The sequence below is a fragment of the Nomascus leucogenys genome, chromosome 10 (assembly GCF_006542625.1).
Source record: "Nomascus leucogenys isolate Asia chromosome 10, Asia_NLE_v1, whole genome shotgun sequence".
Classification (NCBI taxonomy): Eukaryota; Metazoa; Chordata; class Mammalia; order Primates; family Hylobatidae; genus Nomascus; species Nomascus leucogenys.
Window position 1 is genome coordinate 2,558,102 of NC_044390.1, and position 19,573 is coordinate 2,577,674.

General features: G+C 57.5%; 1 protein-coding gene across 1 annotated transcript in view; it reads left to right on the forward strand.

The window, feature by feature from the left end:
- Positions 1–17,539, forward strand: part of ZNF787 (zinc finger protein 787) — a 33,956-nt gene extending 16,417 nt beyond the window's left edge. Inside the window, exons 2-3 of the mRNA XM_030819546.1 lie at positions 1,513–1,601; positions 15,802–17,539. Of these exons, the coding sequence (XP_030675406.1) occupies positions 1,523–1,601; positions 15,802–16,871 (1,149 nt within the window). The 5' untranslated portion in view covers positions 1,513–1,522 and the 3' untranslated portion in view covers positions 16,872–17,539. The remainder of the gene's footprint in view (positions 1–1,512; positions 1,602–15,801) is intronic.
- Positions 17,540–19,573: the final 2,034 nt, after the last annotated feature.

The following is a 19,573-nucleotide window of genomic DNA, read 5'->3' on the forward strand; positions in this document are numbered from 1 at the left end:
GCCGCGCCTGCAGGAGGGTGGGGGAAGGGCTGGGAGGGCTGCCTCAGAGCCTGTTTCTTTTTTTTTTTTTTTTTTTTTGAGACGGAGTCTCGCTCTGTCGCCCAGGCTGGAGTGCAGTGGCACGATCTCGGCTCACTGCAAGCTCCGCCTCCCGGGTTCACGCCATTCTCCTGCCTCAGCCTCTCCGAGTAGCTGGGACTACAGGCGCCCGCCACCACGCCCGGCTAATTTTTTGTATTTTTAGTAGAGACAGGGTTTCACCGTGGTCTCGATCTCCTGACCTCGTGATCCGCCCGCCTCGGCCTCCCAAAGTGCTGGGATTACAAGCGTGAGCCACCGCGCCCGGCCTCATTTTATTTTTTTATTATTTATTTATTTTATTTTAAATTTAATTTTTGAGACAGAGTCTTTCTCTGTCGCCTGGGCTGGAGCGTGATCTCTCCTCACTGCAACCTCTGCCTCCTGGGTTTAAGCAATTCTCCTGCCTTAGCCTCCTGGGTTTAAGCAATTCTCCTGCCTCTGCCTCCTGGGTTTAAGCAATTCTCCTGCCTTAGCCTCCTGAGTAGCTGGGATTACAGGCCGCCGCCACCAGGCCTGGCTAATTTTTGTGTTTTGGTAGAGATGGGGTTTCGCCATGTTGGCCAGGCTGGTCTCAAACTCCAGACCTCCAGTGATCCACCTGCTTTGGCCTCTCAAGGTGCTGGGATTACAGGTGGGAGCCACCGCATCCAGCCAGGGAGCCTGTTTTAAAAGAGAGATCAGGGTATGAACCCTTCAACAACTCGGGCACGTGGCAAAGGCTCTGCTGTCCACTTTAGATGTGTGTGTGCGTGGCACGGCTTGGTGGTGTGCGTAGAGACCCTCACAGTGCATGGCACAGGTTGGTGGTGTGTGTAGAGACCCTCCCGGTGCGTGGCACGGGTCGGCGGTGTGTGTAGAGACCCTCGGTGCATAGCACAGGTTGGTGGTGTCGGCATAGAGACCCTCCCGGTGCGTGGCACGGGTTGGTGGTGTCCCTTAGGCGCCTGCTAAGGTAGAGACCCTTAGGCGCCTGCTGCCCTGTTTCTGCTGTGATGGGTCAGTATCTGCCAGGGGTGTGGGAACTCCAGTCCCTGTTTGGCATGAGCACCACACGTCCACTGTCTTGTGCACACTTGACAGTAACATGTTCTCCATCTTGCCAGTGAGGAAGCTGGGGTGCGAGGTGGGGTTGCTCGCCCCAGGTCCAGCTGGGGAGTGGTGGGGCTGGGATGGGAACTGGCAGTGGTTGTAGCCCATGTGGGTCCTTGAGTCCTTCCTGCAGCTGTGTGAGGCCTTGGCTGGTCCCTGCTGTGGGGAGCGGCCAGGCTAGCTCCAGGCTAGTTCTCGGTGTCCTGGCGTAGGTGCTGTGTGCCTTGTCTGCCGGGCGCTGTGCCTGCCACGCCGGGGTCTGCAGGCTGCCTCCCTGCAGGGCCCTCGGTGCAGCCTGGCACCCCATAAACTCTGTCCTTCCATCTCATCCCCTTCTAACAGGGACCCAGACATGGAGCTGCGGGAAGAAGCCTGGTCTCCGGGGCCGCTGGATTCTGAGGACCAGCAGATGGCCAGTCACGAGAACCCAGGTGAGCAGCCAGAGTCCTTCCCAGCCTACCCTGCTGCCTCCCACCTGACCCTGGCTTCCTTTGCCTCTGGGTGGGAGGAAACCCCCTTTCCCTGTTTTCCCCTCCTGGGGCCCTTGGACCACCCGACCCTGGCCTCCCCTCCTGCCCTAGGCCTTGCACTCCTGGCTGTAGAGGGAGGGCTGGTGTTGTGGCTCCAAGTTTCTTTTCTGCTAGACAATCTTGGGGACCCCTGGGGGCCACCTTCTGTGCCTGACTTCCTCTGTCCTTGTCCCTCCAGCCTGGGCAGCACCCTCGTCTGTTGAGGGTGCCCCCTTCCTCTCCCCACAGCTCCGCCTCCACATCCTGGACCCTCTGCTGTGATTCCAGGCAGCCCTGTGGCCCTCCCTAGCAGGAAACTCCTTAGACCAGGGGTGACCCAGGAGCGCAGGGAACCCGCAGGCTGGCGCCGACTTTTCAGGGAAAGCTGTCAGTTTGGGTTTTTATGTGAAATCCTTCACTTTTTGGACATTGGCAACGTGTTTTGTTTGTTTAATAAAGCATTATTGGGGCTTTATTAAAAACTCATTTGTGGGCTGTGTGGGGCCCAGGTTTGCTTGAGGCCCCGTGGTGACCCCACCATGGCCCCTGACACCTCATGGCCTCCCTCCCCTCCATGGAGGCCGCGTCCCTGTCTCAGACCTGAGGAATAAGGTGCGTCTGCATGCCAGGCCCCAGGTCCCAGGCCCGCGCTGGCCCCACACTGGCCCGGGCTCAGCAGACCTTTTCTGCAGAGAGCCAGAGGGGAAATACTGTCCATCTTGCAGGCTGCGGGCCTCACAGATACCATGCAGCCACAGTCCACACGGAAACGTGCGGGCACACTGGTGAGACTTGGTGCAGAAGGACAGGCCAGCAGAGCTTGCCAATTCAGGCCGGCCTAGCTGAGTCGTCCCAAACAAAGACCGGGGTGAAGTTTGGGATCGCTTTTGTAAAGCACCTCAGCCCCTTTTTGAGTGACTTCTGAGATCCGTGGATGGAGTATGAACAGAAGCTCCAGGTGGGTGGGGCTGTGGCAGCCTTGGTCCTGGGGGAGAAACTGTGATGGGGGTTTTGAGTGCATTGCCAGGACCGCATGCCCAGGGGGCGCACACTCCGGCCCCAGGCTGCCCTGCGTCTCAGTGGGTGGTTGCTGCCCCGCGTCTCAGTGGGTGGTTGCCGTCCCGCACCGCCACAGCCCTCGAGGCCTGCCCCTGCCTTCTCCCTTGCATACGTCCTTGGCCTTTGAACCTTGTTGAAAATTAATTCTGTGGAAATCTCAAGTGTGTGGACGCAGTGTGATGAATCCCTCTTCCTGCGCCAGCAATTCGCGGCACTGCTGGTCCTTTTCTGCCCACTGTAGTTCTTTTTCCACAGTGTTTTAGAGAAAATATCCATCACGTCATTTTGTCTGTAAATTCTCCAACATGTAAGGACTCCTTAAAAAAAAGCCCCACAGGAAGCTGATCTCATCTAACAAAATGTCATTTTTTAGGAACATCATCTAATCTAGGACCCAGTCCTTGTTAAAATACCCTGTGGTCTCCAGTTGTCTCCAACATGTCGTTTTTTTAGGAACATCTCTGATCTAGCACTGAGTCCTTGTTAAAGTACCTTGTTGTCTCCAAAATGCTTGTCTTTGAGTAAGTTCATCTTTAATTTTACAAGTCACTCATAAACTCACTCTCTTTGTAGAAGGTAGGTCTCAGGTCCCCTTGTCCAGCCCACTGCCCTGCCCACCCCTGGCCCTGTGTGTGTGGGAGTGCTGGCCCCCACCGGGCAGCTGGCTCCTGGAGAGCCTGCGCTTGGCGCCGCCTCTGGAGCATCACCCCCGTGTGACGCCCTTGCTCGGCTGTCAAGGGTGGGCTGTGCACACTCCCAAGCTGCTCTGGCGTCCGGCGTTCGCCTAACTCCCGTGTGGGGTCCCGCCTACGTGCGTCCCTCCTATGATGTGACAGTGACAGACGTAGGCGGGGGTGGAGTGGCAGGGGTTGGCCTGGCCATGGCGTGTGTGGTCCCTTCTCTAGCCTGTTGCTGAGGGATATGGGGGCCCATGGGGCAGGCATCTGGGAGAGGAGTGTGCCCTGGAGGGGCAGGGGAGCATGCCCGCTAGGCGGAGAAAAGGGAACCAGCAGGGCTCGCAGCCCACCTGGCCGCAGCCTCTTCTGCGGAATTAGCGTCCAGGCCCTCAGCCTACCTTGTGGGGTCCTCGGACAGGGAGGAGGCAACTTTCACCATCCTGCATGTGAGGAGTGGCCTAGGAAAGGTTGAGAAGGAGGCAGAGAGAACCAGCAGCAGGAGGCGTCCAGCCCGAGCCCTTGCCGACCCCTTGCCGACCCTGACCCTGCAGTGCTGGGGCATGGAGCAGGGTGTCCATGTCCTGTGTTGGAGGCAGGAGATGCTGGTTGGAGTGCCAAAGAGGGAGGGTGCCACCCGAGCCAGGCTGCAGGCGCTCAGCACAGAGAGGCCTTGGAGTAGATGCCGTGGGCCAGCGGGCCCTCACCCCGGACCCTTCCTCAGCTCCTGACTTCCGTGTGTCCTGGCACCTGCTCTGGGAATACATCCCGAGTATGGTCGCTTCTTCCCACCATGGCCCCAGCCGTGTGGCCTTACACAGTCATGGCGTGCTGGCCTTCCCGCGACCTCTGTCCCTGTCCTTGTCCCCTCCTGAGCCTCTTGGGGAAGAGGTGAGATCCCGACGCTGTGTTCAGAACCCTGTGAAGGTGTCCTGGCTTGACGGGAGTGAGAACCCGCCGCCTTCCAGCCTCCCAGCCCTACACACTCTCCCCGTCTGCCTCCCAGCTGGTCTTGGGCCCCTGACACGGCCCCCAGCCTGCGTGGCCCTGCTGTAGTTTTCGTCCCCAGAGGGTGTTGTGTGACTCGTCCTCTCTCTCTCTCTTTTTTTTTTTTTTTGAGACGGAGCCTCACTCTGTCTCCCAGGCTGAAGTGCAGTGGTGCGACCTTGAACCTCCCAGGTTCAAGTGATTCTCCTGCCTCAGCCTCCCAAATAGCTGGGATTACAGGCACCCGCCACCACGCCTGGATAATTTTTGTATTTTTAGTAGAGACTGGGTTTCGCCACGTTGGCCAGGATAGTCTTGAACTCCTGACCTCAGGTGATCTGCCTGCCTTGGCCTCCCAGTGTTGGGATTACAGGTGTGAGCCACCGCACCCGGCGTGACTCCCCCTTTCTGTCCCCTTCCCCCAGCTCTCTGCTCCATGAGATGCTGTCTCAGCAGAAGTGTCCCCGTGTCCCCTCCCCTGCGTGCCTGTCCTTCAGCTTCCTGGAGATCACTCCCTGGGGCGCCCAGGCTGCTCAGCGTGCAGACTGTTCAACCAGAGGGTCCCGTGTCGGGGGCTAGGCAAGGCTTCGTTCACGGAGGAAGGGGCTTCGGGCTGCCCTGCAGGGGATGTGGCAATGTGGCTTGAGGGCCCTGGGAAGCCACTGGGCAGTGGGGACGCTCTCAGCTGCTGTTTACAGGGAACCCGGACAGCAGTGGCCTAGCCCAGAAGGACTCGATATGTTCTTGGGCAGCCGGCCTGCAGGCGGGACAGATCCAGGGCGGCCTCTCTCCTGAGACCCGCTTATCTCTGGGCTCAGGGCCCTGGGCCCCTCGCTGTGACGTCCTGGCCACTGAGGCAGTGCCTCAGCCCCAGGTGGTGGGTCCCCAGGAAGCTCCGGCAGTGTCCCGCTGTGCCACTTCTCTCTGGCGCTGCCTTATCACCCAGGCTCCATCACCCTGCTGCCGTATCGCCTGGGCAGCATCACCCTGCGGCCATGTCACCCGGGCGGCCGTATCACCCTGGCGGCATCACCCTGCGGCCGTATCACCCGGGCGGCATCACCCCGCGGCCGTATCACCCGGGCGGCGTCACCCCGCGGCCGTATCACCCGGGCGGCGTCACCCCGCGGCCGTATCACCCGGGCGGCGTCACCCCGCGGCCGTATCACCCGGGCGGCGTCACCCCGCGGCCGTATCACCCGGGCGGCGTCACCCTGCGGCCGTATCACCTGGGTGGCGTCACCCTGCAGCATGGGGTTGCGTGTCCTTGGGCCTCTCCTTCTGAGGAGTGTGAGAGGACAATGCGTTCTGAAGCTCCCAGGCAGGCCTCACTGGCCAGGGCAGGTGGGTCCCCATGACCCAGAGGAATCCCAGGCAGCCCACACTTGGGACCTTCTTGTGAAGAGGAAAGGAGTTGGACTGTGGGTAGCTCCCGGCCGTGTTCCCTGTTCAGAGGTGTCCCCAGGGAGGCTTGGGTGGTTGGAAAGCTTTCTGTGGCTGTTGGGAGAGTAGCGTGCCCGGAACCCCTGGCACATGTTCCTTCCGTGGAGCTGTATGGGCCCCGGGCTCCTTCCCCCAGGCCCATGGCTTTGCCTCAGTGTCCCTGGAGACCTGGGTCAGGGGGTGGGGCCTCGGGTGCTGACCGGGGGTGCCCTTGCTGGGCTTAGCAGGCCAGGCTTCAGCATGAGCTTGTCAGAACAAAAGTCTCCATGCCTCTTCTCCCCCAAGCCTCCTGAAATTCCAAAGGTTTGAACCTCCCCACCCCATCTCTTACTGGAGGTCACTCCAGTAGGGTTGCCCCTGCTGATGACCAGAAGGCCCCTGAGAGACGTGGCACAGCAGGGTGCTGTGTGTCCCCTGGGCCAGGTGGCTTTGTCCCCGGGAACTCGGCTTCCTTCATTTTAGTAAACTGGCTCTGCAGCGCCTTTGCCGTCAGGGCCGGGAGTAGTTGATCCCTCGCCCGCTGCCTGCACGCAGGAACACAGCCAGATAAAAAGAAACGTACGGATTTATAGGGGACCAAAATAAAATTCCACAGAACAGTTCTTCCTGTGCTAGCAGCACGTGCGGGTGTTTCCTCCTCCTGCCTCCATTCCGTTTCATTTACATGCTGGCGGCTGTCCACGCAGTCCATCCTAGTGCCTGCCGGGCTGAGGCCCGCAGTGGAGACGCAAGGTGTGGCCTGTGGTGGGCGTGAAGTTCACAGCACGGCGTTTCCCACGTGCAGCGCGGTGAAGAACTGCATGTGAGATTGGAAAGAGCCACAAAGCCAGTGTTCTTTCTGGTTAGATAGATTGACCTGGGGCGTTTTTGAAACCTTAGAAATTTTGTGATTTTTTTTCTATATTTGAATATTTCTGGGAGGTGTGTTCAGATCCTCTGAGCTAATACTGTTAGGAATAATGGCCGGCGCTTCATAATCACGTCTTGTGTGCCTGCAGTCAGCGCAGCCCCCTTAGGTGGTTATCTTGTTGGATTTGCAAAAAACCCCATGAGATCTGGGTGCTGGGGAAAGAGGGGCCGAGACACCTGTCTGGGCCGTGGAGCTGGGGGGCTGGTGGGTGGCATGCAGCCTCCTGCAGGCTGAGGCCAGGCCTCCTGACGATCTCAGGAGGGTGAGACCCATGGCTGCAGGCTGAGTGGCCCTTCCTAACCTGCCTCCTGGGGCCTTTTCTCCTGATGACCTCAGATGGAGTTCCTGCTGTTGAGTGGGTGAGGGGTGTGGGACCGGGCAGAGACAGCTCAGGCAGCCTCAGAGCTGTTCAGATAACGAAATAAAGATATTCTGCTTCTGAGGAGGGAGTGGTGCCAACAGGAAAGCTTCAGCTGGTGTCTTGGAGCTGGGGTTCTGGCTGCCCTCGGGTGAGCACGGGCTCCATGTTTCAGCGCACCCTCATCTTTTTTTATTTTTATTTATTTTTTGAGACGGAGTCTCACTCTGTCGCCCAGGCTGGAGTTCAGTGGCACGATCTCGGCTCACTGCAACCTCTGCCTCCCAGGTTCAAGCGATTCTCCTGCCTCAGCCTCCTGAATAGCTGGGATTACAGGCACCCGCCACCATGCCCGGCTAATTTTTGTATTTTTAGTAGAAACGGGGTTTCACCATGTTGGTCAGGCTGGTCTCAAACTGCTGACCTCGTGATCCACCCGCCTCGGCCTCCCAAAGTGTTATGATTACAGGCATGAGCCACCACGCCTGGCCTATCTCTTTTTATTTTTTGGAGACAGGGTCTTGCTCTGTTGCCCAGGCTGGAGTGCAGTGGTGCCATCTCTGCTCACTGCAGCCTTGACCCCCTGGGCTCAAGCTGTCCTCCCACCTCAGCCTCCTGAGTAGCTGGGACTCCAGGCACACGCCACCATCCCCAGCTAGTTTTTTTTTTTTTTTTTTTTTTTTTAGCGGCAGGGTCTCACTATGTTGCCCAGGCTTGTCTCAATGTCCTGGGCTCAAGTTAACCTCCTGCTTTGGCCTCCTAAGTAGTTGGGACTACAGGTGTGAGCCACTGTGTCCGGCCAGATGACAGTTCTGACTGTTGGGTGATGGTAGAGGAGCCACAGTGTGGCCCTTGAATCTCCTATATCCCTGCATAAAAACACAGCAACCAGGTAGCAAAACTCAAGTCCCCTGGACCACAGTTGCAAAGTTACCAGGTCCTAAGGTATCCCCATGAGTTCGAAAATACAGCTGGATGAGGATAAACCACCGAGGCCTGTGTGATGTTAGCATCTGACTGGGAGGAGGGAAGCAGAGGAGAGCCACAGACAGCCTCCAGGTCTTTACTGCAAAGCTGGGCAGGCGAGTCGGGGTCACTTTAGGACCAGCAGCTGAAGTAGGAGCTGTTTTGTCCAAACCAGGGTAGTGGGGAGAGAGGCTGGTGGGAAGGCCCAAAAGGGACTGGGGCAGCGCAGGCCCTGCAGCTCTCGAAGCAACCAGGTAAAGTGCTGTGCAGGGCAGAACCTCATGTGAGGAATCAGAATCAAGCAGGTCCCTGTCCTTGGCAACAGAGGAAGGCAGGAGAAGGTCCTGATGACAGTGGGGACAGCGGCTGGAACATGTGCATCTGTGCAGGCTGGTTGCCGCGTTTTTACCTTCTGTGGGAGAACCTCTGAGAAGTTAGAGCAGCTACCCTGAACCGAGCCTCCTCCTAGAAATTCAAGGAAACTTACACATAAAAATGAGCAACAGAAAAATACTGAGTTCAACCTTCCCAAAAGTGATTATAATAACAAAGATAAAGGACAGGATGGCATTTCTACAGATAGGCAGGCCAGAAGTGCATCCCAAGAAGATCAAGATCATTTAGTACAGGGTCCCCAGTCCCTGGTACTGGTACTGCTCCGTGGCCTGTTAGGAACCAGGCCACACTTCGGGAGGTGAGTGGTGCATGAGCACGCATTACTGCCTGAGCTCCGCCTCCTGCCAGGTCAGCGGCGGCATGAGATTCTCACAGGAGCGGGAACTGTACATGTGAGGGGTCTAGGTTGTGTGCTCCTTACGAGAATCTTATTTTTTGAGAAGGAGTCTCGCTCTATCACTGAGGCTGGAGTGCGATGGCGCGATCTTGGCTCACTGCAACCTTCACCTCCCGGGTTCAAGTGATTCTCCTGCTTCAACCTCCCAAGTAGTTGGGATTACAGGCACACACCACCACACTCAGCTAATTTTTGTATTTTTTTAAGTTAAGATGGGGTTTCACCACATTGGCCAGGCTGGTCTTGAACCCCTGACCTCAGGTCATCCGCCTGCCTCGGCCTCCCAAAGTGCTGGGATTACAGGTGTGAGCCACCGAGCCTGCTCCCTTAGGAGAATCTAATGCCTGGTGATCTGAAGTGGAACAGTTTCATCCCTGAACCATCCCCCGCTACCTCCCCACCGTGTCCATGGAAAAATTGTCTTCCACAAAACCGGTCCCTGGTGCCAAAGAGGTTGGGGGCTGCTGATTTTGAACGAGCTGAGACAGTGCAACATGTGAAAGAAAAGCATAATCAGAAACGAAGCGGCAGCCTCGGCAAAGATTTGGAAATAAGAACAAAAACCTTTCAAAATGAAGACTAATGTAGAAGGAACTCAAGAATAAAAACATCGTTCCTTAAAAAAATTGAAGGCAAAAAGGAGGATCATTTTAAAATGAGAAAAAAAAAAAAGTCTGGGTGTGGTGGTTCACGCTTGTAATCCCAGCACTTTGGCAGGCCAAGGCGGGTGGATCACTTGAGGCCAGGAGTTTGAGACCAGCCTGGCCAACATGGAGAAACCCTGTCTCTACTAAAAGCACACACACAAAATTAGCCAGGTATGGTGGCTCATGCCTGTAATCCCAGCACTTTGGCAGGCCAAGGCGGGTGGATCACTTGAGGTCAGGAGTTCAAGAGCAGCCTGGCCAACATGAAGAAACCTTGCCTCTACTGAAAATGCAAAAAAAAAAAAAACAAAAAAAAAACCAGGCATGATGGTTCACGCCTGTAATCCCTGCTACTCGGGAGGCTGAAGCATGAGAATCACTTGAACCTGCGAGGCAGAGGTTGCAGTGAGCCGAGATCATGTCACTGCACTCCAGCCTGGGTGACAAAGTGAGACTCCGTCTCAAAATAAATAAATGAAAAAAGATTAAAACAGAGTAAAGGAAACAAGTTAGGAAAAGAAAATCCAACATATGGATAGGCAGAGTCCCTGAAGAAGAGACCCAAAGCAAAAGAATAGAGCGGATAGTAAAAACTCATTCAAGGACACACCCGTTAACACATGAAAGCTACACATGAAAGCTGCGCATTGAAAGCGCAAATCACAGATGGTTGCGTTAGAATCGCTGGACGCTAAAGGAAGTCACCGATCCTTCGTGGCAGAAAGCGCGGATGGCTTGGAAAGTCAACATGACTATGCTCAGACTTCAGCACTTTATGCCAGGAGAAAATGGCATTATGACTCACAGAAAAGGGACCTTCAGATGGGAAGGACACAGACAGGCTACCCAGCAAGAGCCCCGTGAACCCCGTTCCTCTGTGCCCTTCCTGAGGAACCCACAAGCGAATGAGCTTCAGACAACTGACCAGGGAGAGGGATGGGAGGAGGGTGTGAGCAGGTCAGTCTCCTGAGCACGGAACACGTCTCAGTCGGCCAAGACCTGCACCTGACGGAGGGGATGCAGCCGAGAAAACACTGAGGGGAAGGAGGACGGTGTGTGCAGCACAGTCCAGGAGCCGTGCCTGGCAGTGGTAGCAGTAGCATTGTTAACCTGAGATCTTGTGTGCACCCAGCAAGAGGGTCATAATATAGGGTATCCCAGTTCCGCCATCTCCTGCGTCTATGGAATATTCCACTTCCGCCATCCCCTGTGTCTGTGGGCTATCCCATTTCCTCCATCCCCTGTGTCTATGGGCTATCCCATTTCCGCCGTCCCCTGTGTCTGTGGGCTATCCCATTTCCGCCATCCCCTGTGTCTGTGGGGTATCCCATTTCCGCCACCTCATGTCTATGGAATATTCCACTTCCGCCATCCCCTGTGTTTATGGGCTATCCCATTTCCGCCATCCCCAGTATCTATGGGCTATCCCATTTCCGCCATCCCCTGTGTCTGTGGGGTATCCCATTTCCGCCATCTCATGTCTATGGAATATTCCACTTCCGCCATCCCCTGTGTCTATGGGCTGTCCCATTTCCTCCATCCCCTGTGTCTATGGGCTATCCCATTTCTGCCGTCCCCTGTGTCTGTGGGCTATCCCATTTCCGCCGTCCCCTGTGTCTGTGGGCTATCCCATTTCCGCCATCCCCTGTGTCTGTGGGGTATGCCCATTTCCGCCATCTCATGTCTATGGAATATTCCACTTCCGCCATCCCCTGTGTTTATGGGCTATCCCATTTCCGCCATCCCCAGTATCTATGGGCTATCCCATTTCTGCCATCCCCTGTGTCTGTGGGCTATCCCATTTCCGCCATCCCATTTCTATGGAATATTCCACTTCTGCCATCCCCTGTGTCTATGGGCTGTCCCATTTCCGCCATCCCCTGTATCTATGGAATATCCCACTTCCGTTATCCCGTGTCTGTGGAATATCCCACTTCCGCCATCCCCTGTGTCTATGGAATATTCCACTTCTGCTACCCTCTGTGTCTATGGGGCATCCCACTTCCGCCACCCCGTGTCTATGGGGTATCCCACTTCCGCCACCCCCTGTGTCTGTGGAATATCCCACTTCAGTCATCCCCTGTGTCTATGGAATATCCCACTTCAGTCATCCCCTGTGTCTATGGAATATCCCACTTCCACCATCCCATGTCTATGGAATATTCCATTTTTGCTACCCCCTGTGTCTATGGGGCATCCGACTTCCGCCACCCTGTGTCTATGGGGTATCCCAGTTCCGCCATCCCCTGTGTCTATGGGGTATCCCAGTTCCGCCATCCCCTGTGTCTATGGGGTATCCCAGTTCCGCCATCCCGTGTCTATGGGGTATCCCAGTTCCGCCATCCCCTGTGTCTATGGGGATCCCGCTTCCACCACCCCGTGTCTGTGGATATTCCAGTTCCGCCACCCCCTGTCTATGGGGATCCCAGTTCCTCCATCCCCTGTGTCTATGGGGATCCCACTTCCACCGCCCCGTGTCTGTGGATATTCCAGTTCCGCCACCCCCTGTGTCTGTGGGGATCCCAGTTCCGCCATCCCCTGTGCCTGTGGAATATCCCAGTTCCGCCATCCCGTGTCTATGGGGTATCCCAGTTGCGTCATCCCCTGTGTCTATAGGATATTCCACTCTGTCATCCCCTGTGTCTATGGAGTATCCCATTCCCGCCATCCTCTGGGTCTATGGAATATTCCACTTCCGTCATCCCCTGGGACTGTGGGGTATCCCAGTTCCGCCATCCCCTGTGTCTGTGGGATATTCCAGGGGGGATATTACAGTTCTGTCATCCCCTATGTCCTTGAGTACCAAGATTCTCCGTGGTGCAGAAGGAAGGTGCAGATGTCACAAAGGAAAGGCTAAATAAAAACCTTAGTCCTGAATTTCTATGGGAAGTATCAGCGTGAACTCAATAATTTTATCTTAAAAAAAAAATGAGCATTTCCAGATTTTGCTCTAGAAACATTGTCTCCCATAGAGAGAAACCGGGGCTTCCTGGATTAGTGGTGCTGCAGGTGGGGCAGGAGGCATAGAGTTAGAGCCTGGGGCATAGGGGATCTGGAGTGGAGGACCGCCCCCCAGCCCATGCCCTCGGGACCTCAGCTGAGTCCTTCAGTGAGAGGAGGACAGTGATAGTGTTAGCCATGGATTAAATGTGGTAATCCACGGAACACATTTAGCCCAGGGCCAGGCGTCTGTCCTCCCCCAAGGGTAACTGCTGCCACCATCAGAGTGGCCCCGCTCTCATTGTTTATTTTTTTAATTGAATGAGAACTCTTGTGCTCCTCGCCGTGCTCTTCTCTTTCTGGGAATTCGTTGAATCCTTTTAAAGATGGTGCTGTGAGGTGGAGAAAGCTGTTAGCCTCATCGCTCCTGTGAGGGTGAGGCTTTGGCTTCGGCTGTGGCTGCGGCTGCGGCAAGTGGAGTGGCCCATCTTGGCCCATGCTCGGTGCAGACGCAACCTCTTGTCAGAACCAGTCTGTGCCTGTGAAGCGCGGTTTCCTGGGCGTTACTGAGATGCAGCATGGGAAGGTTTGCGCAGAGCCCAGGAATCTGCAAGATGTAAAAGAGCCCTGCCTTTTAAGTAATTAAACCCTGTCCATTTAACAGTGCTTAACTCGTACTTAGAAAAAGTAGTGCAGAGATTCCTGTAGAGAAGCCAGATCGCCTTCGGCCTAAAGCAGAAAACAGCTCCCACCTCCTGCCCTCCCCACTCCCAGTTTGCCTCTAGAGGAAGGAGCCCTTCCATGCACTCTTTGGGGTTCTCCTTGGTTCTAGGTAAAGAGCTCATGCAATTGCTTTGCTAGTTGCAAATCTAATGGGAGGTGAGGACATGGCTCCCACATCCTCTCCCCACTCTCTACGCGCTGCACTCTCCACGCACTGCACTCTCCACGCACTCCACGCCCGCCCCAGTGCCCCCGTCTTAGCTGCCACGGTGTCACAAGTTTTGTGTTCAGAATTCATGTCTTCATGACTGTAAATGCTATTCATAGCTGAGTCACAGGGAGCATTGCTATACTTTCTTTCTTCCAAACTTCAAAAACAAAGCAGTTATTTTAATTAAAGGCGTAGAAGCACTTGTAAGGTTCAGATAGTATGGCTCGGTTTACGGTGACAAGCAAATCTCTTTCCTAACCGTCCCTTTCTGTCCCCTTCAGTCACACTGCCTCAGGGCAAATAGCTTCTGATGTTTGTTTTTAATTCTCTCTACATCTTTAAGTAATGTGCTTATAACTTACAACATTTTTTGATTTATGTTGACAATGCAATGGGCTCCATGCCATCTCTCCAGAAGGTTCCCCCCTTCCTGACTTCACCTGGAGTTTTTGCTTCTGCCGCAGGTGATTCAAGAGTCATATTCGAATACAGTCTGCCTTGGAATAGCGATTCTCACACTGGAGCTGGCATCAGAATCACCTGGGGGGCTTGCTGAAGCACAGGCCCTGGCCCGGCACTTTCTCATATAGTGGGTCTGGAGGGAGGCCTGAGCATAAGCGTTTTTGTTTTGTTTTGAGATGGAGTCTTGCTCTGTCACCCAGGCTGGAGTACAGTGGTGTGATCTTGGCTTACTGCAACCTCTGCCTCCCGGGTTCAAGCCATTCTCCTGCCTCAGCCTTCCAAGTAGCTGGGACTACAGGCATGCGCCACCACGCCCGGCTAATTTTTGTGTTTTTAGTAGAGATGGGGTTTCGCCATGTTGGCCAGGGTAGTCTTGAACTCCTGACCTCAAGTGATCTGCCCACCTCGGCCTCCTAAAGTGCTGGGATTACAGGCGTGAGCCACCGCTCCCGGCCGTGCATAAATGTTTTTAATATGTTCTCTGTGGTGCCGATGCTACTGGCCGCAGGATCCCACTTTGTGGAGCAGTCTCTCAGCGTGTAGGGTGTGCTGCATGTGGGGTGGGGGATTTAGCAGTGGGCGGCCGCAGTTAGCGGTAGATGGCTGTTTCTTGGACCCAGACTACTAATGCACTTCTGGGCATTGCCACTTTGCAATCGTGTAGCTGTGGGCCGTGACTCGACTCCCTAGTGCCTCAGTTTCTCCCTTGTAAAGGCTCAGTTTTGTGCTCCCAGCTTATGAGGACCTGACGCTGAAGTGTGTAGCGCAGGGAGGCGTCATGGCCCTTCCTTGCATGTTTGCCAGCATGGCGTCCGGGAGGGTGTTTGGGCTCTGTGTGCTGGGCACCACCGTGCCAGGTGTTGGGATAGAGACTTAGGAGCTTACAGTCTAGTAAGGTCAGGAGTGAGAACGTTGTAATTGTGATTCATGCTTTGAAAAAACCCTGTGGGGTGCACCTGGGGTGTGTACGGGGGTCAGAGATGCACCTGCTGAGGCCCTCCCACCTGATTCTGTTGCGCTGGACCAGGCCCCAAGGGAGAGCAAATGTAGACGCTGCACGTGGATCCTTCTCAGGAGTGAATGAGCTGGGGAGGAGGCAAGCCCATTCCTCCTGGGAGAGCCCCCAGGGGCAGGCCTGGTGCAGATGCGTGAAAGCCCTCGTTGGCTGCCGGAAGGGCGTCCTCAGTGTAAAGATGTGCAGGCAAAGCGCTGTGTGCCCGAATTGTCCTCACTGAGCAGATGGGAGCCCCCACACCAGGGGCTGACCAGAGCCTCTGTAATGTAGGCGGTGTTAAGCCAGGTTTTACCCCCAGGTTCGGAGGCGGGTTTTTCATGCTGGTCTCCAGTCCCGTTACCTGTCTGCTTCCGCCTGCCCACCCTGTCTGCAGCCAAGATTGTCTTCCTGGAGCCCCGAATGTGACACCGTCACTCCCTGGCGGGCACGTCTGCAGGGTGCCAAACCCACTCCCTGGCTCAGGTCCAGGTGTCCAGGGCTGCATTCAAGCCCTGCAGCCTCTCTGCCTAGTGGAGCCTTTGCCCGTGAGCCTTCCTCATCCTCTGCCCCCGGCGTCCAGGCTGGTGTTTTGGGTTTCAGGGGTCCTTTCCTGGGAGCCTTCCGTGGATCCCGCCCCTCGCCCATGCCTCTTATGTTGACTGGTTGTTTACAGCCCAGGCCTTCTGTGTCTGGGGCATTGTTCTAGAGGTTGGGGGTAAGCCGAGGGTCTTCACTCTCACAGAGCTGAGGTCTTAGCTGGGGAGAGGGGTAATAAATACTCAGTAAAATGCAGGGAGTGATGCGCAGTCTGAGGACACCAGGGCAGGTCCTGCGCCAGGGGGAGCCTGGAAAGGCTCCCTGGTGAGCGAGGCACCCGAGGCCAGCGTAGCAGCGGAGGCAGGCGTGGAGCCCTTGTCTCTCTTGACTCACCTCCCCCTCCCCTCTTGCCTTCCAGTGGACATCCTCATCATGGATGATGACGACGTTCCCAGCTGGCCTCCCACCAAGCTGTCCCCGCCCCAGTCTGCGCCCCCAGCCGGCCCCCCTCCCCGGCCGCGGCCGCCCGCGCCCTACATCTGCAACGAGTGTGGCAAGAGCTTTAGCCACTGGTCCAAGCTGACGCGGCACCAGCGCACGCACACCGGCGAGCGGCCCAACGCCTGTGCCGACTGCGGCAAGACCTTCTCGCAGAGCTCGCACCTGGTGCAGCACCGGCGCATCCACACGGGCGAGAAGCCCTACGCCTGCTTGGAGTGCGGCAAGCGCTTCAGCTGGAGCTCCAACCTCATGCAGCACCAGCGCATCCACACGGGCGAGAAGCCCTACACCTGCCCCGACTGCGGCCGCAGCTTCACTCAGAGCAAGAGCCTAGCCAAGCACCGGCGCTCGCACAGCGGCCTCAAGCCCTTCGTGTGCCCGCGCTGCGGCCGCGGCTTTAGCCAGCCCAAGAGCCTCGCGCGTCACCTGCGGCTGCACCCGGAGCTGTCGGGGCCCGGCGTGGCAGCCAAGGTGCTGGCGGCCAGCGTCCGGCGGGCCAAGGGGCCCGAAGAGGCGGTGGCGGCGGACGGCGAGATCGCCATCCCGGTGGGCGATGGCGAGGGCATCATCGTGGTGGGCGCGCCGGGCGAGGGGGCCGCGGCCGCGGCAGCCATGGCGGGCGCGGGGGCCAAGGCCGCGGGGCCCCGGTCGCGGCGCGCCCCGGCCCCCAAGCCGTACGTGTGTCTGGAGTGCGGGAAGGGCTTCGGGCACGGGGCCGGGCTCCTGGCGCACCAGCGGGCCCAGCACGGGGACGGGCTCGGGGCGGCGGGGGGCGAGGAGCCGGCCCACATCTGCGTGGAGTGCGGGGAGGGCTTTGTGCAGGGCGCCGCGCTCCGGAGACACAAGAAGATCCACGCAGTGGGCGCGCCCTCGGTCTGCAGCAGCTGCGGACAGAGCTACTACCGGGCTGGCGGGGAGGAGGAGGAGGAGGATGACGAGGCTGCGGGCGGGCGGTGCCCCGAGTGCCGCGCTGGGGAGGGCCGGTAGGGGCGGGGCCCGAGGGGGGGGCAGGGCCCCGCGGGCTTGGCGGGAACGACGATGTGCAAGACCAAGAGACCCAGGGAGAAGCGGACGGGGTGCGATGGACCCCGCGGTGTCCCAGGCTCCCCGCCCTCCTCTGCCCCCGCGCCGTGCACTGGGGGGGTATTAGGGCCAGTTCACTTCTCCGCCTCAAGACGCTGCTTCCCTCAGCCTGGCCTGCCCTTCCTAGGTTATCGGCCTGCGAGCCAGAGACGGACGATGGAGAAAGTGTAGGGGCCGAGCAGCGACCAGGCCTCAAGCGGAAGGCCATTTTCCCTCCTCTTCCTCAGTTGTCCGGGGTGGGGGTGGTGGTGCTGCGAGGAATGGAGAAACCAGGCCCTTTGCGTTTAGAGGGTCCCAGAGAGGGAAGGGAAATAGGGGCCCCTTTCTTAGAATTTTCTTTTAATCAGCCCACCTTTTGACTCCCCGCCCGCCTCAATCCATTATTTTTTTCTGCCTTCCGGGTCCCATCCGTTCTTAGAGCTCGAGTCGTTCCTTCCCCTCCTGGATTCCGGGTAGCAGAGGCGGCCCCTGTGCCCAGCAAAGCCCCGCAGGAGGCGGGTGCTCGTTTGTCCCAGGTCTGGGCGTGGTGGAGGAAGGGGTGCTAGAATAATAAATGGCACTATCCAAACGTCCCCCTCTGCGTGGTTCTTGAGTCCGGGAGGGAGAAGGGCAAGAGGGGTAAACGGAGGGGCAGCAGCAGAGTGTCAGCCGCGCCCCGGGAGTGGCCCGTTGGGTCACCCACGGAGAGTGCTGGGCAGGGCGGCCTGTCCCTGGATATCCTCACTGCAGTGTGGGCGCTCACAGGGCCTGGGACCCCGTTGTAGATGGGGCAGGGCGGACTGGTCGGGGCCAGGCCTGCCCGCTACGGTGGAAGGAGCCCCACGGCCTCAGCCACCCTCTCACAGGGGCGGCTGGCTTCCTCCACTTCTATCGTGGGGTCCCGCCCCTAACCCCAAAAGCATCCTCCTCCTACCTCCAGCTTCTGGGGAGACACCGCCTGCAAAGGGCGCACGTCTCCCTGCCTGGGCCGTTCACGGGGCTGGTCCCGTGGTTGCGTCTCCCTGCGAAGGAGGCTGGGAGATGGGGTCCCGGCGGCTGCCGCTTGGGGGACCGGACCCCCCCCCCCGCCCCCCACGGGACTCCTCCCGGAGGGTGCGCTCAGCTGTCTCTGCTGCAGGGGCCAGGCGCTTGGTCCCATAGAGCCGCTGCAGCTGCCCTGCCAGGTGAGCGCTGTTGTTCATGATCAGAAGGGGGTTCGACCCTGGTGACTGGTTTCCTGGACCCACGGCCCAGATCCTGAGGACCCATGTTCCTGGGGCCTTGGGAGGCCGCAGTGAGGGTCCCAAAGGGGTATTTTCAACCTGGCTGAAGGCTGCGATTGCTCAGGAGCGATTGGAGGCGGCAAGCTGCAGGCGCCTTTGACTTGGGGGTTTCATAGTAGAGGGGGACTTGAGAAATTCGGATTTCCAGTTAGAACCCTTAATCTGCCCTTTCACACCCTGATGTGCTTGAGCAGGGTCCTGGGGCCTCATCTGGAGGCTGGGGGTTTAGAAACCAGGGCCACTGATGGTCTACAGATACTGGAGGATTTGTTAGAGGACTAGGGAGTGATTGTGAGTCAGAAAAGCATGTTCTCAAGTGGCCATTGCCTTGCTTAGATAATTGGTATTGCATGTCAGTTTATTTTGAAATTTCAGGTCACTCGAAAGGAGGGGGTGAACCTTGGCGGTTCAGAGTGGGCTGGGTTAGCAAAGCCTGAGGAAGCATTGCTCAGTGCTCCTAGGGTCCTTTTGTGGAGCCCCGGCCTTGGGCACTTCTGGAGGCCTGGGAGGATGGGAGGTGCCCTGTCTGGTAGAATTGGCAGCTCGGTGCCCTGTAAGGTGGGCACACTGAGTCTCGGGCCAGCCTCCTCCTCTACCTGCCCCAGGATATGGTGGCAGGAGCTGCTGAAACCTACAGCAAGAAAGATTCAGGGCCAGTTTGCACCCTGCCCCTTAAGGCTGTGTGACCCTGGGCAAGTGGACTAACCTCTCTGACCCTTGCCTGCCTGCCTTGTGTGACTGTGTGTGTGGAGGGGGGATCCCCAAGCCATGTGTTAACTCACTGGAGCTGCCCTCCCAGGCGTGAGCAAAGATGCAGGGGCGAGGAGCCAGGTTCAAATCCCGGCTCTGCACTACTCGTCCCCGTTTATAATACAGAACTCAGCGAGCTCACATGACCACCGTGACATCAGCCTGCACCAGACCCAGCACCTGACCTGTGCTTTGGTGTCACACGCCGTCCGTTACCGATTCATGCACTCAGGTAGTCACTGCCCACCCCTCACTCACTCCACAAATGTGTTTTGGGCAGCAGCCCCGTGCCCAGTGGGCGCAGCATGGGTGTCAGGTAAAGAAAGGAACATGAGTTCTTGTGGCACTTGCCGTCAGCCCTGTACTGCACCTGTGTTGGAGCTGCTCACCCATGGCAAGGTGAGGCTGGGCGGCCGCTCCATGCTCACGAACCCACCCTGGCAGTGACGGCAGAAGTTCCTTCGGCCCCCATTCCTCTCATGCTCACTTTGGGGAGGGCACGCGCAGACTCGTTCATGCCCCTTACAGAGTCCAGTCCTGGCAAAGGCCCTGTGTGGTCGGCATCATTCCTCGTCTGCTGCTGCTGAAGCTGGT